This window comes from Spinacia oleracea, chromosome 3 (assembly GCF_020520425.1).
Source record: "Spinacia oleracea cultivar Varoflay chromosome 3, BTI_SOV_V1, whole genome shotgun sequence".
NCBI lineage: Eukaryota > Viridiplantae > Streptophyta > Magnoliopsida > Caryophyllales > Amaranthaceae > Spinacia > Spinacia oleracea.
The window spans coordinates 30293669-30305860 of NC_079489.1; the positions used below are offsets into that span (position 1 = coordinate 30293669).

Here is a 12192-nt window from a genome sequence, read left to right on the forward strand (position 1 = left end):
TACCATAAAAAAACTTGTTGTATTTGTACACTCGTAATATTTTTTCTTTTAAACGAATCGCTGTAGACTACGGTTGTAATTTGGACTAATATTATTGATTTTTATTGCTATTTTCTCTTAATAAAAAAAGGTAAAATAGAAGGATTGCATAAGCAAAATTAAATTAAAAAATAATAATAATTTGGACCCCAATTTCTGAAATACAGGGTCCGCATCTGCCTAAAAGATTGCCCATATATTATAAATGGATTTCCCTATTTGTTTGCCCATACCTTATTGAGTTTGTGGTCCACACATATATCTCGTCACACATTATTATTTAATCTAACTAAAAGATAAATCAAACTCTCCATTTGCTTTTAGGTGTAACCATTTCTTAATAAAATAACAAAAGCATTTGAGCAAATCTTTTAGATACGGAGGGAGATAAACTACATTTATTCAATTCAGTTTAATTAACGTTTTTTTTTCTTTGCTTTTCTTTCTAATTAAATTTTATCAAAAAAATTACGATTAATTGCAATATTTACAAATTGCGGTTATTTTTTGGGATCTCCCAGTTAGAACCAATACATGGGAGTAATTAAGTAAGTAACAAAAGTTAGAAAGCGGTGGAGTACAGACTGAATTTTAGAATACAGAATAATACTTCCTCTGTTCTTTTTTAAATGACACAATTATTTAGGCACGTTTTCCAATGGATGATTTTAAACGTTGATATCTCTAACTATGGATAAGAAATAATTATAAAAAGTTGATATTTAAAAAATATTTATTGAGATAAATCTAATAAGATCCCACATCCATGACTATGTATTTTCTTAAATATAAATGACAAGGTGAAGTCAAAGGGGCTTGTGTGAATAGTGTCATAAACTCAATTGTGTCATGTAAATAAGAACGGAGGAAGTAATTGTTGTAAATTATATGCTTCTCTAAATATGCAGCGCGTCTCATGTGTGACCAACCACACCATCAACTTGATGGTGTGACGCGCGTAGCTAATATGGAGAAAGTTATTGACAGGTGTGTTACTTGACTTAGATGTTACTTATACATTATATTCGCTGTTACTTTTTTTTGTTTTTCTGCAGTTTCTTGAATTTCATGTTAGAGGTTCCTTGTATAGACTAGTATTACTTGATTTTCTATGCTGGTGTTACTTATACATTGTATTCGTTGTTACTTTTCTTGTTTTATTGCAGTTTAATGTTAGAGGTTCATTGTATATGGACCGGTGTTACTTGACTTTATATGATAATGTTACTTATACGTTGTATTCGTTGTTATTTTCTTGTTTAACTACAATTTCTTGAATTTCATGTTCGAGCTTCCTTATATAGACTGGTGTTACTTGACTTTTTATGTTGGTGTTACCTTTTAGTTATTGCATTTATTCAATTTCATGTTAGAGGTTTATTTTATAACTGATGTTACTTTATATTCTTTGCTGATGTTACTTTTTATTTATTTATTTATTTATTTATTAAAGGGTGCTGATGTTACTTTATTTTCTGGGATTTAAACACATTGAGCTTATTTATAAGTGCATATCACACCATCAAATTAATGATGTGGCCGGTCACATACATCTATTTTATTGGTAAATGTCATATGAATAATTATTACTAATACCGGTTTTGCCCGTCAACAAAAAAAAAAAGAAAAAAAAAATCGTAACAGAAGTTGAAGTTTGGACACGCAACCTCCGTGGCATTTTAAAAATCTCTTAATTTTTGCAATATCATCTCATCATGGAAAGTCGACCATTACTATGACAAATCCAGAACCCAAAAGAAGAAGATGAAGCAGTTGTCTTGCGCCCTTATCTTTGATCCTCCTTCCGACATCGCCTTCCGAGTCGCTGCTTTGTTACCGGTAAATTATGAATAATCGTAATTTTGATGATTTTACAGTTATTTTTTGGGTAAAATTTGTAATTATATAATACTTCGTATGATTATTATTGGAAATATTTACAGGTAAGAGATGTTTGTGCGCTTGGAAGTTGCTCGAAGTTTTGGAGGGAACTTTGTGGAACGGATCAACTATGGATTTCCATGATTAAACAGAGATGGCCGTCTCTTCGTTTGTCTGACCACCCCTTCAATTCTGATGACTCAATTTCTCAACCCCACTTTAGGGTAATTTTATTTATCTTTCTTTTTTAATTATTTTTTCGGAAATTTTAATCTCGTTTTTTTGATAAGTTGTCATCTTTCCTGATACATGATAAACCAATAAAGGGTACTGTATTTGATAAGATGATAAGATCATGTTGTGCCCTTGATTTGATTATAGAGGGTTTGGGTCTGACAACCAATTTGGGCGGAGGGACCAAGTATAATGGTATTGCTTCAATATAAAATATTTGCAAATTATGTACATTGATTTTTGCTATGATGTTAGAAGATATAGAAATAGAGGTGAAGGGATATGATGGGATTCTGAATAAAATTTGGTACCTAGCAGTCTAGCAGCCGGCAAATCTTCTTGAGTTAACAAACTAATTGATCCTGAATTAAACAAAAGATATACCATTTTCATGTTATAATTCGCTTTTTTGGTTCGTAGTTCGTAGAGTGATTAGGGAATTAGACAACACTTGTCATGCACAGCTTATTATTGAGGATATTCCTTAGGTCCTCTGGTGATATACACTACAAGACCAGGTTTATAGCAAGTTCTTCTGACTGGGAACTTGTTCCTCAATTTGCTACTTGCCACCCTTTTACATCAACAATTGTTGGCATCATTGATTAGTGTAGACAAGCTTAAGAATAACTATACACATTGGCTTCGAGTCATCTAGGTCAGGGCCGTCTCTCGCAATTTGGAGGCCCTGTGCTAAAATACAGATATTGGGCTTCAATAAATTTTTACGAGTAATTATTTAATATAAAACACATAATTATTATATTAATATTGTTAATTATTATATTAATATTGTTTTTTTTATACAAAATATAAAGTCAAATTAATAATATGGTATAACGTTTTATGTGTGATGGTTTGAGAAAATTGATGGACATGAAAAAAGCAAATAAAAAAAGGGGGCATGAGAGGAATTGAACCTTGGTCTTGGCTACGACACTATTATTTCTTTACCAACTGGGACAAAGATTACTTAATGCATAATAAAGGAGCTGTTAAATATATAATATTTTTTCTTGGGGGTTTAACCAACATAATTTCTTTTTGGGGCCCCAAAATTTTGTGGCCCGGTGCTGGAGGTCCGCCTGGACCTCCCTTTAGCCGGCCCTGATCTAGGTGCATTTTACATGTTCTTGTTTTTCTTCTATTTTTCGCTACATTATTGATTATTCTACAATCCCATGATATTTAACTGGTTTTAGGTTACCTTTTACTTAAAACATCGAAGTAGTTCAGTATTCTTTTCTGTTCCTTTGATTGTCCTGCTGTCAAACACGCTGTCGAGACAGTTTTTCAATACACCTTTGGAATATTTCGCCTTACTATGGTGAATTTAGGATGCAGAAGCCTGCCATATTTGAGATATTTAGTTGCAACACTATCAATTAAATTGTTAATTTTGTTTATTAATAATCCTAATAGGATTTGAAGGGCTTTTACGTGAAAAGACACAATGAGGTGGGAAGCAGAGTAGTGAAATTTGTGGAGCAATGGTCCTTCTCTGTTTCAGTGGAGGTTCAGGGTTATTTGAAAGCAATGAAAGAGCTGTGTTCAATGCAGGTTGATTTTATGGATGTGCAGATGTTTCTGTTCAAGCAAGAGCTGAATGTGTTTCTGAACTTGGTAGGACTGCACTATTGTGTCAACTGGCTTGGAGTGCCGGTAAGATATGTATTATGCTCTTCATACTACTCATTTTAAAAAAATATAAGATTTATGTGCACTGATATTAGCTTGGGAAAATTAAGGTGCAATTCAACTTTGGAAATCAATGTCTTTTGTTGTGATAAAAAGAAAAAGTACTGCTGTTGTGTCGTATTATTTTGCGCATTTGCCTTTATTGTTTCTCCCAAATTACTTGATCTTCCCTGGCCTACTATGGCAGGGATTTTCAATCATCTCTTTATCTGATCTTCCCTGCTGCAATACTGTCTCTGTCATTATAGGCCCTTATATTATTTTTATGCCATACCCAATAACCCAAGTCTCTTGATGTATCTTTAAAGTTTGTTTCTTTTGGAATCAAGAAATTGTAAGGGATTTGAGTTCAAATCCCTAAACCTGAAACCACTGGCTTGTCAGAGTTGAGTAAAGTTTTGGAATGGTTAGGTAATCCCTTGGTCCCACCAAAGAGCTGGTTTCCCAGATGAAGGTTGGAAGTGATCTGTCTAGTAACTTGAGTGAGAATTTTAAGATTTCAATCATTAGGTCAGTTCCTAACTGGATTAGCGTTGCCTGTGTCGTATGGTTGGTTTTGATTAGGTCATTTAATTAGGCACACCTGGCATCAAAAATCATATGGGACTAGAGGGTGTATATTTGTTGGCTCATGTTCTATGACCCCTTCTTGATGCTCAGAAGCTTGAGAAAGTTGGCTAGCATCTGAGGTGCCAGTGAAGCATTCGTTTGAATATTTTAAGCTTGAGGACTTGCTGACAATCAACCTTTTAAGAAACTTTTTGTTTTTCACTATGATGAAGTTCTGAAATCATATCGAATCTATGCTCAGCATTTCTGTCTGTCACTCTAATAAAGTTGCAGAAGATTTTTGAATCAGCAATTAGATTAGATAGTGCATCTCAGAAAAAGGATTTAGAAATAGAAAGTATTACTAAGGAATAGTATTTAAACTTTGGGTTGTATATGGAATTGTATTTTTTGTTATGCAGCTACAACATGTTATGGATGCCCTGCAAGGCTCAGACATATCTGAGAGACAAGTATCAATAAAATGGTGGAAAGTGGGGCGATGGAGTAACGGGTTTCGTTTAAGAGATGAGTCTCATTATCGTGTAGTCTCGTTGGCTGATCTTGCTACAAAAAAACAAGAGGATGTTCTTGGGGTTCTTTCCAGAGGTGCTGTCTATGAGGTCATACGCGTCCAGATTTCTGTTGCATCCCCATTATCTGTCCCTTGGACATGCCACACCTCCCTTTTACCTCAACGTTAACCTTAGCTTTGCTTGTTCATGGTTTATGGCTTTTATGTACATAATATATACAGTTTAGCAACATGGATGCTTGTATGAGTTGTATATATGTACAGAAAACTATTGTACAGGACATATTTTTTTTTTTTTTTTTTATAAAAAACTACGTTCTACCTTTCAACCTGGATGGTACCTATTCATCCAAAATGATGGTCGTCTAGTTTTACTTTCCTAATCAGAGCTGGACGTAGCTAACAAATTTGTATATATATTAAAAGTATGTTACTTTGATGATGTTGTTGATTTGGCAATGAGGTATAAGAAGATTATGAAGCGGAGATCAAAAGGTACCTTCAATAATGAACACAAGGCCGCAAATTGGAACACCAATTAACAAGAATGACACTATATATGATGACACTAGTAATATACAAAGAAATAAATGAAAGACTAGTACAGAATATAATTACACCTGATAACTTAAATGAAACACTAATAATATATTAATGCATGGATGGGGTGGGTGGAGTTAGGATGCAGGAATACGTCGGTAAAGAGAATAGCCATCAAGAACGACGAGGAGTACGAGCACGACGGCAGCGAACAACGAAACAAGAATGGAAGCTCCAATGTGTCGGCAAAATTTGCCGTAAAGATTACAAATTTTCATCCATCGAACATGTGTATTCCCTTTTAGACCAATGTATCCAACCCCACCAGCTGCGCCTGTTGCTGAAGCTACTATGCCCAGTATTAGCTGCAATTCCATCACCAATTTTATTATTTTGTTTTTAAATCTAAACAATAAACCATTATACAGTACTAAGTAGTACTCCCTCCGTCCCGGAATACTCGCAACGGTTTGATTACACACGCTTGCCAATGCACAACTTTGACCATCAATATCTTCAATTATATATTATAAAAACTTATCAAATATTAATATTTTGAAAATTTATATTAAGATGAAGCCAACAATATATTATATTTTCATATACTATAAATAAAAAAGGAACAAAGTGAATTATGTGAATAGTGCAAAAAGTCAAACCGTTGCGAGTATTCCGGGACGGAGGGAGTATATGATCTATCTTATCGTACTTGTAAAAAGCTAGCTAGCTTACCACATCGTGTAGAAGTAAAATCCAGAACAATTTGGCTGGGACTTTAGACTTCCTCATCGAGGACAACGATGCAATTGATGTGATGATACTGTACACACCAGTAATCGATAGTGCTACCACAAAGTATCTGTAAAAAGGGATCAAGTCATATAAGTTTATTTTAGACAAAATTAGTTTTTTCCATATAAAATAAGTTCAGATAATATAAGATGAGTCAAAATAAGTCCAATAGAACGGAGGCTATAAAATATGTTTTTGTTAAGACTTTATTCATTATGCATAATTGGTAGATTTTCATATAGTACTTGGTACTATATATATGCATGTGATCGATGTAGATACTATACTAAAAGATGAGTAATTATATATATACGTACGTACCAATTAATACCATGCATGGCATATTTTGCATAAAACAAAGTAAGTAATTTGAAGTTGAAAGGGTTGGCTTACTTACATAAAGGCAGGGGAATGGTGAAATTTAGCCGGTGCACGCATCGGACCACGAGGAGTAGGAACAGTTTCAGTCTGGTTGCTTGTAACCATAACCACAACCGCTGCAATAGATGCTGCCAACAATAAAACTCTAAGTATCACATCAACTCCACCACATTTTTTATTATTACCATTCTCAGCTGCAGGGGGTGCTACTACTGTTCCCTTCTCACTCTCCATCGATGACATTATTAATTAATTAATTAATTAATTAAGCTCTGAATTTTAGTGGGTTAACGCTAGCTAATTATTTGGTGAGCTATAACTTAAGGCTGTTGTAGTATCAATATCAATATATATATATATATATAAAGGATGATGGCCTGATGAACGGATGGATAAGAGTGACAAATTGATGGGTGTGTGGAATTGTATTTCTAACTTAGGTGGATTTCATTTATTTTATTTCGTAACAATTGTTCACACGTTAAGGAAATGGAATTCAAAGGTTGGTTTCAATTTATTATTATTATTGTTTATAAATATTCAACTACGAAGTATATCGTATGAATCATATGTTGCGTACAATTCTGCACCTTTTGACTAGAAATGTCTTAGCTACCAACTAGAACATATATATATATATATATATATATGTTGATCTAACTTATTCTAGAATTATTACAGAATTTCCTAATCAAATAATATCGGATATGTACGTAGTTGTATTTTATACATATCAATGACAATTGGGTAGATAATATATACTTCTTATATATTTTTATGGTAGGATTTTTACAACGAAGAAACCTAATTTCAGATTTTGAGGAAGTACCTGCTTTACTTCTCTAACTATAATGAAAAATAGGGGATACAGCCAAATTTTGTTGCCTAAATAAAATCACTTGGAAAATTGAAGATTAAATGATTAAATTGTGAAACTTGGAAAAAAGAATTGAGGAAGGTATGACAATTGAGCCCGTGGAAGAAATGAGAAAGATTTGAGGAAGAAAGGAGGGAAATGTGAAATAGTCGTTAAAGTGGCCCCCCTTAACGGCAAATTTGACGGAAAATATTATCGGGTGGTGATTTCAGAAAAATTGGTAGATTAAAGGTGGTAGTTAAAAAAAAAACTTATACAGTGGTCATTTCAAAAGTTGAAACTTTTTAAGATGGTAAAATACAAAAAATCCTTTAAGATAAGAGAAGTATCCTACAGACCAAAACCCCATACAGGTCAACCCAAACCTAGTAAGTAATTAAAAAAAAAAAAAAAATCAATCTCAACTTTGCTTTTGCATATACTCCGTACAATAATTTCCCTTAGATGATCAACAACTTTGCTTTTGCATATACTCTGTACAATATTCGCCCTTTGCTGATCAACAACTTTGCTTTTACATATACTCCCGTACAATATTGGCCCTTAGATGTTCAAAAACTATGCTCATCGGAAACCCGGTGAGGCCGCTAGCTAGCAATATAAATGTGAACTCCATTTTATTAACATGCTTCTTTTTATGTTTATTTCCGAAATGCCCAAATATATATACCAAGTGTTACACCTCGAAATCTCGAATACCCCGGGGGCGGGGGCCACATAGAGCTGTCAAAAAAAGGTTATCGGTCAGGTTCGGGTCGGGTCATCTCGGGTCTCGGGTTATGATCAGGTCGGTTTATGTCGGGTCACTTTATCACTCGGGTGCAGCTCGGGTTCGGTCGGGTTGGTTTTCGGTCGAGTCATGTCAGATTCTTTTTCCATTTCGGGTACACGTCGGGTTCGGGTCGAGTCATATTCGGGTTGGGTTCAATTTCGGGTTGAGTCTTATATAGTCGGGTTTAAATCGGGTTTGTAGCAGTTAATCATGGGTTTTGGGTCTAAAGGAAATAATGCCCTTGGTCCAAGTATGCATTCTATGTTAAGTCTAATAAATGCGGTTCAGTATTAATTAACAAGTTAATAATTCAGTGAGATCAAGTGAGCTGAATGCCTAGCTAGAGGCCGCTTTAGTTCAAGTGGAATTAATGATATTAATCCACAGCTTACTCTTGACTGAACCCGTAGGGTCACACAAATAGTACGTAACCGGATCAAGTATTTAATAGCATTAAATACTCCATCTATGAATATTCGGAACCGACGGATCTTGGTTTCAGTGGGAGCTAAGATCGTCACAGGCAAGGAATGAATACTCCGGAAACGATGATATTGCCGGAAACGGAAATATGGATCGTATCGGAAATATAAATATTATCCAAGTCGTAGATGTTGCCGGAAACGGAAACATGGTACGTGTCGGAAAATATTATCGGAAATGGAAATATTGCCAGAATCGGAAATATTGCCGGAAACGGAAATATTGTCAGAATCGGAAATATTACCGGAATCGGAAAATAATTCCGGAAACGGAAATATTAAATATTTGTTCGAAACGGAAATTAATTCCGGAATCGGAAATATTAAATATTGTTCGTATCGGAAATGAATTCCGGAATCGGAAAATTTAATCGGAAGCGCATCGTACGAATAAGCATCGGACGAGGCCTGCCGGACGAGGCCCATCACGAAGCCAGGCCATCGCCCAGCAAGCCAAGCGCGCCGCACAAACAGCCACGCCAGGCCCAGCGCAAGGCCAGGCCCAGCAGGCTGCGCGCAGCGCGCAGCGCGCACAGCGCGCACAGCACGCGCAGCGCGCGCGGGCGCTGAGTGGGTTGCTGCTCGCGCGCACGCATGGGGCCCATCGTGGCTGCCGTGCGTGTGTGTGCAAGTGTTTGTGTTCGTGCACGTTTCCTAAAACATGCAGAGTTCGGTTAATGATTAAATTCCTAAATTCTATTTGATAAATTAATTAAATTAGAGTTCTTGTAGGATTCTAGGTTTGATTAATTTGTATCTGAATAGGATTTCGATTCCCTTTCCATACCGCTATAAATATGAGGCTAGGGCTCACAATTTATAACACAAGTTTCAAAGTATTCAAAGTGAATTTTTTGAGAGAAAAATTCAGTCACACATTTGCCTATAAAGTGCCGAAAATAATAGTACCTTAAGGGCGATTCTAGTTGGTCAATCTTAAGGCGGATCCGGACGTGCTGTGGACTATCTACGGAGGGACGACACTTGGAGTCCTAAAGACTTGTTCTTGTTCGGTTCGGGCGCAGCTAGGGAAGGCACGCAACAAAGAGTATGCATCTAATCTATGCTAAATGATTATGTGTAAATAATATGTTTTCCTGGGTTTATGGTTTTTCCGCATGATTTATGAATTGTCATATGTATCATAACCTAACAGTGGTATCACGAGCCCCTTATTATTTTCATAATCTAAATTGCATGAACATGGTTAAATATTACAAATTTGCAAGAATTAAAAGGGGTGATTAATTTTCGTAATTGTTAATTAATTGCAAATTGCGTTTATTTAATTATACGTACGCAGTTTTTCGGCAGTTTCTTCGTTACTCATCCGAATTGAGTGATTTTTGTGTCAATTCCGCATGTAAAAGGCATTCTAAAATTTTGACAAAAATAGTATTTTTCTGCCGAACCCAGAATTCTCAAATTCGAAGCCTAACTATGACTTTTCGAAGGTTTTAGTTTTTCGAATGCAAAATTTCGTAAATTTAAGATGTTAAATTAAATATTTGCGATTCTTGTTGATAAATCTTGAATTTTTGATTGACCTACTGCATATGTTTAACAAGTTTGAATGCCTAGTCTTGTTAATTATGCAATCTAATTATTAATTATGATTAATTTGTTGAAAATTAGAATAATTTAGAATTAATTTGATTTTCATAATTAATTGTAATTTAATTAGAAACCTATGATTAAAAACCACCATAAAAATTGTAAATTTACGATAAATTTTAAATTTTTATGACCTAGACTTGAATCCATAACAATCGGAAATCAATTGGATAATAAATTTTCGATTTTTTCGCCCTAAAATTATGAAATTAATATTATTTATTAATTTGTCATTAATTTTAAATATAAATTTTAAATTTTTATGCGATTCGTTCATATAACTTGCACGCACGAAGCAATGGACGCTTCGTGTTACCCTTAAGGGGTGTTGTATAATGCGGGCATGCGACGACGAGCAAGGGAGCTCGTCGCCCGTGCGGCACGAATGCAATGAGCAAGGGCGTAGTGCACGAGCACAAGGCAGCAGCCCTGCCTTGTGTCGTGTGCCACGACCAATGGACGAATGGGCATGGGCGTAGGGCGAGCCAAGGCAGTCGCGTGTGGGCAGCAAGCGAGCTGCGCCACAACGCGCGCTGCCTCGCACAAGAGCGCGCAGCCTCGCGCGCAGCGAGCGCAAGCTCGCGTGCCACGAGCGCTGCGCCTAGCATTGCTCGCGCGCACAGCGAGCGATGTCGCCCGCCCAGCGAGCGATGTCGCCCGCCCAGCGAGCGATGTCGCGCGCCCAGCGAGCGATGTCGCGCGCCCAGCGAGCGATGTCGCGCGCCCAGCGAGCGATGTCGCGCGCCCAGCGAGCGATGTAGCGCGCGCACTGCGAGCGATAGCCCGCGTGCGATGAGCGCTGGCGCGCGCAGCGAGCACCAATGCGTGCGGAGGCTTGCGATAGGGATGCAGCAGCTATGCGACGAGCGCATGGGCTGCGCGCACATGGCCAGCAATGGCTGTGTGCGTGCGGCCCATGGGCATGCAACGCGTAGGGTGTTTGCGTTACGATTAGATCGTTCTGAATGTTTAATTTGAAAATTTCAGTTCACGTAATTTTAATTAATTTTAAAATTAATAATTTAAATTATTTTCTTGGATTTTAATTTTGAATATTATAATTATAATAAATGTTATTTATTCTAATTATTTTACTAAAATTAAAATCATGAATTAATTTAAATGCGACTGAAATTAAATTAAACTTTTTGGATTCAATTATAAATTTATATGAGCTTTAAATTTTAATTAAATTTGTATGTTTCCGGTTAGACTAGAAATACATTTTTATGTTTAAAATTGGTAAAGCATATGAATTTATTGGTTTAAGTGGGAGCGCTTTTTAGTCATAAACTCTTGATTAGGTCTACAAATCCTTAAGGTTAAAACAACTTGATTAGAATTAATAAGGACTGAATAATTGGTAGATTATTGGTGCCCTTGATTAATTGCTGCAAATGTTTACGTGATGCATAATGTGTTTTACTAACCAGCTATGTGGGCCATTCATGATAATGAATGGGTGAATGGTATATATTGTATATGTACTGTTTTGCAGGTTATGAAGTGACTAGTATGGCCCAAATAGGATAGAAAATATGGTCTGCGTACCATTAATTTGAATGTAATTGGTCTAAAGTACCAAAGTTATTTTTCAATTCAAATATGGTCTGCGAACCATCAAATAGTTGTAATTAGTTATAGCTTATCCTATTTGAAGAAAATGGTGCCTCCCACGGAGATTTTCAAGACGGACTTTGAAGTCAAAGCTTCAAGATGAAGTCGGGCCATACTAGATCACAAATATCTTATGCATGTTTTAAGTTATTTATTGTTTTAAATATGTCTTAAAATGCAT

General features: G+C 35.9%; 2 protein-coding genes across 2 annotated transcripts; one reads left to right on the top strand and one right to left on the bottom strand.

Annotated features, from left to right (window-relative positions):
* Nucleotides 1-1700: 1700 nt before the first annotated feature.
* LOC110805979 (uncharacterized) lies at nucleotides 1701-5235 on the top strand. Its single transcript, XM_022011614.2, has 4 exons — nucleotides 1701-1878; nucleotides 1983-2144; nucleotides 3577-3816; nucleotides 4824-5235. Exons 1-4 carry the CDS (start codon nucleotides 1804-1806, stop codon nucleotides 5103-5105), a joined length of 759 nt encoding a protein of 252 aa, XP_021867306.1. The 5' UTR covers nucleotides 1701-1803; the 3' UTR covers nucleotides 5106-5235.
* Nucleotides 5236-5474: 239 nt separating this feature from the next.
* On the bottom strand, nucleotides 5475-6989 carry LOC110805980 (CASP-like protein Ni6). The gene is made up of 3 exons (XM_022011615.2): nucleotides 6666-6989; nucleotides 6209-6335; nucleotides 5475-5841 (listed from the first exon to the last, which is right to left on the bottom strand). Exons 1-3 carry the CDS (start codon nucleotides 6890-6892, stop codon nucleotides 5614-5616), a joined length of 582 nt encoding a protein of 193 aa, XP_021867307.1. The 5' UTR covers nucleotides 6893-6989; the 3' UTR covers nucleotides 5475-5613.
* Nucleotides 6990-12192: the final 5203 nt, after the last annotated feature.

Coding starts and splice junctions, on each gene's coding strand:
- LOC110805979 (XM_022011614.2), top strand. CDS start 1,804: ATGAAGCAGTTGTCTTGCGCCCTTATCTTTGATCCTCCTTCCGACATC. Junction 2,145..3,576: donor TTTCTCAACCCCACTTTAGG/GTAATTTTATTT, acceptor TAATCCTAATAG/GATTTGAAGGGCTTTTACGT. Junction 3,817..4,823: donor TCAACTGGCTTGGAGTGCCG/GTAAGATATGTA, acceptor TTTGTTATGCAG/CTACAACATGTTATGGATGC.
- LOC110805980 (XM_022011615.2), bottom strand. CDS start 6,892: ATGTCATCGATGGAGAGTGAGAAGGGAACAGTAGTAGCACCCCCTGCA. Junction 6,336..6,665: donor CACCATTCCCCTGCCTTTAT/GTAAGTAAGCCA, acceptor CCCTTTTTACAG/ATACTTTGTGGTAGCACTAT. Junction 5,842..6,208: donor TTTTACTTCTACACGATGTG/GTAAGCTAGCTA, acceptor ATGGAATTGCAG/CTAATACTGGGCATAGTAGC.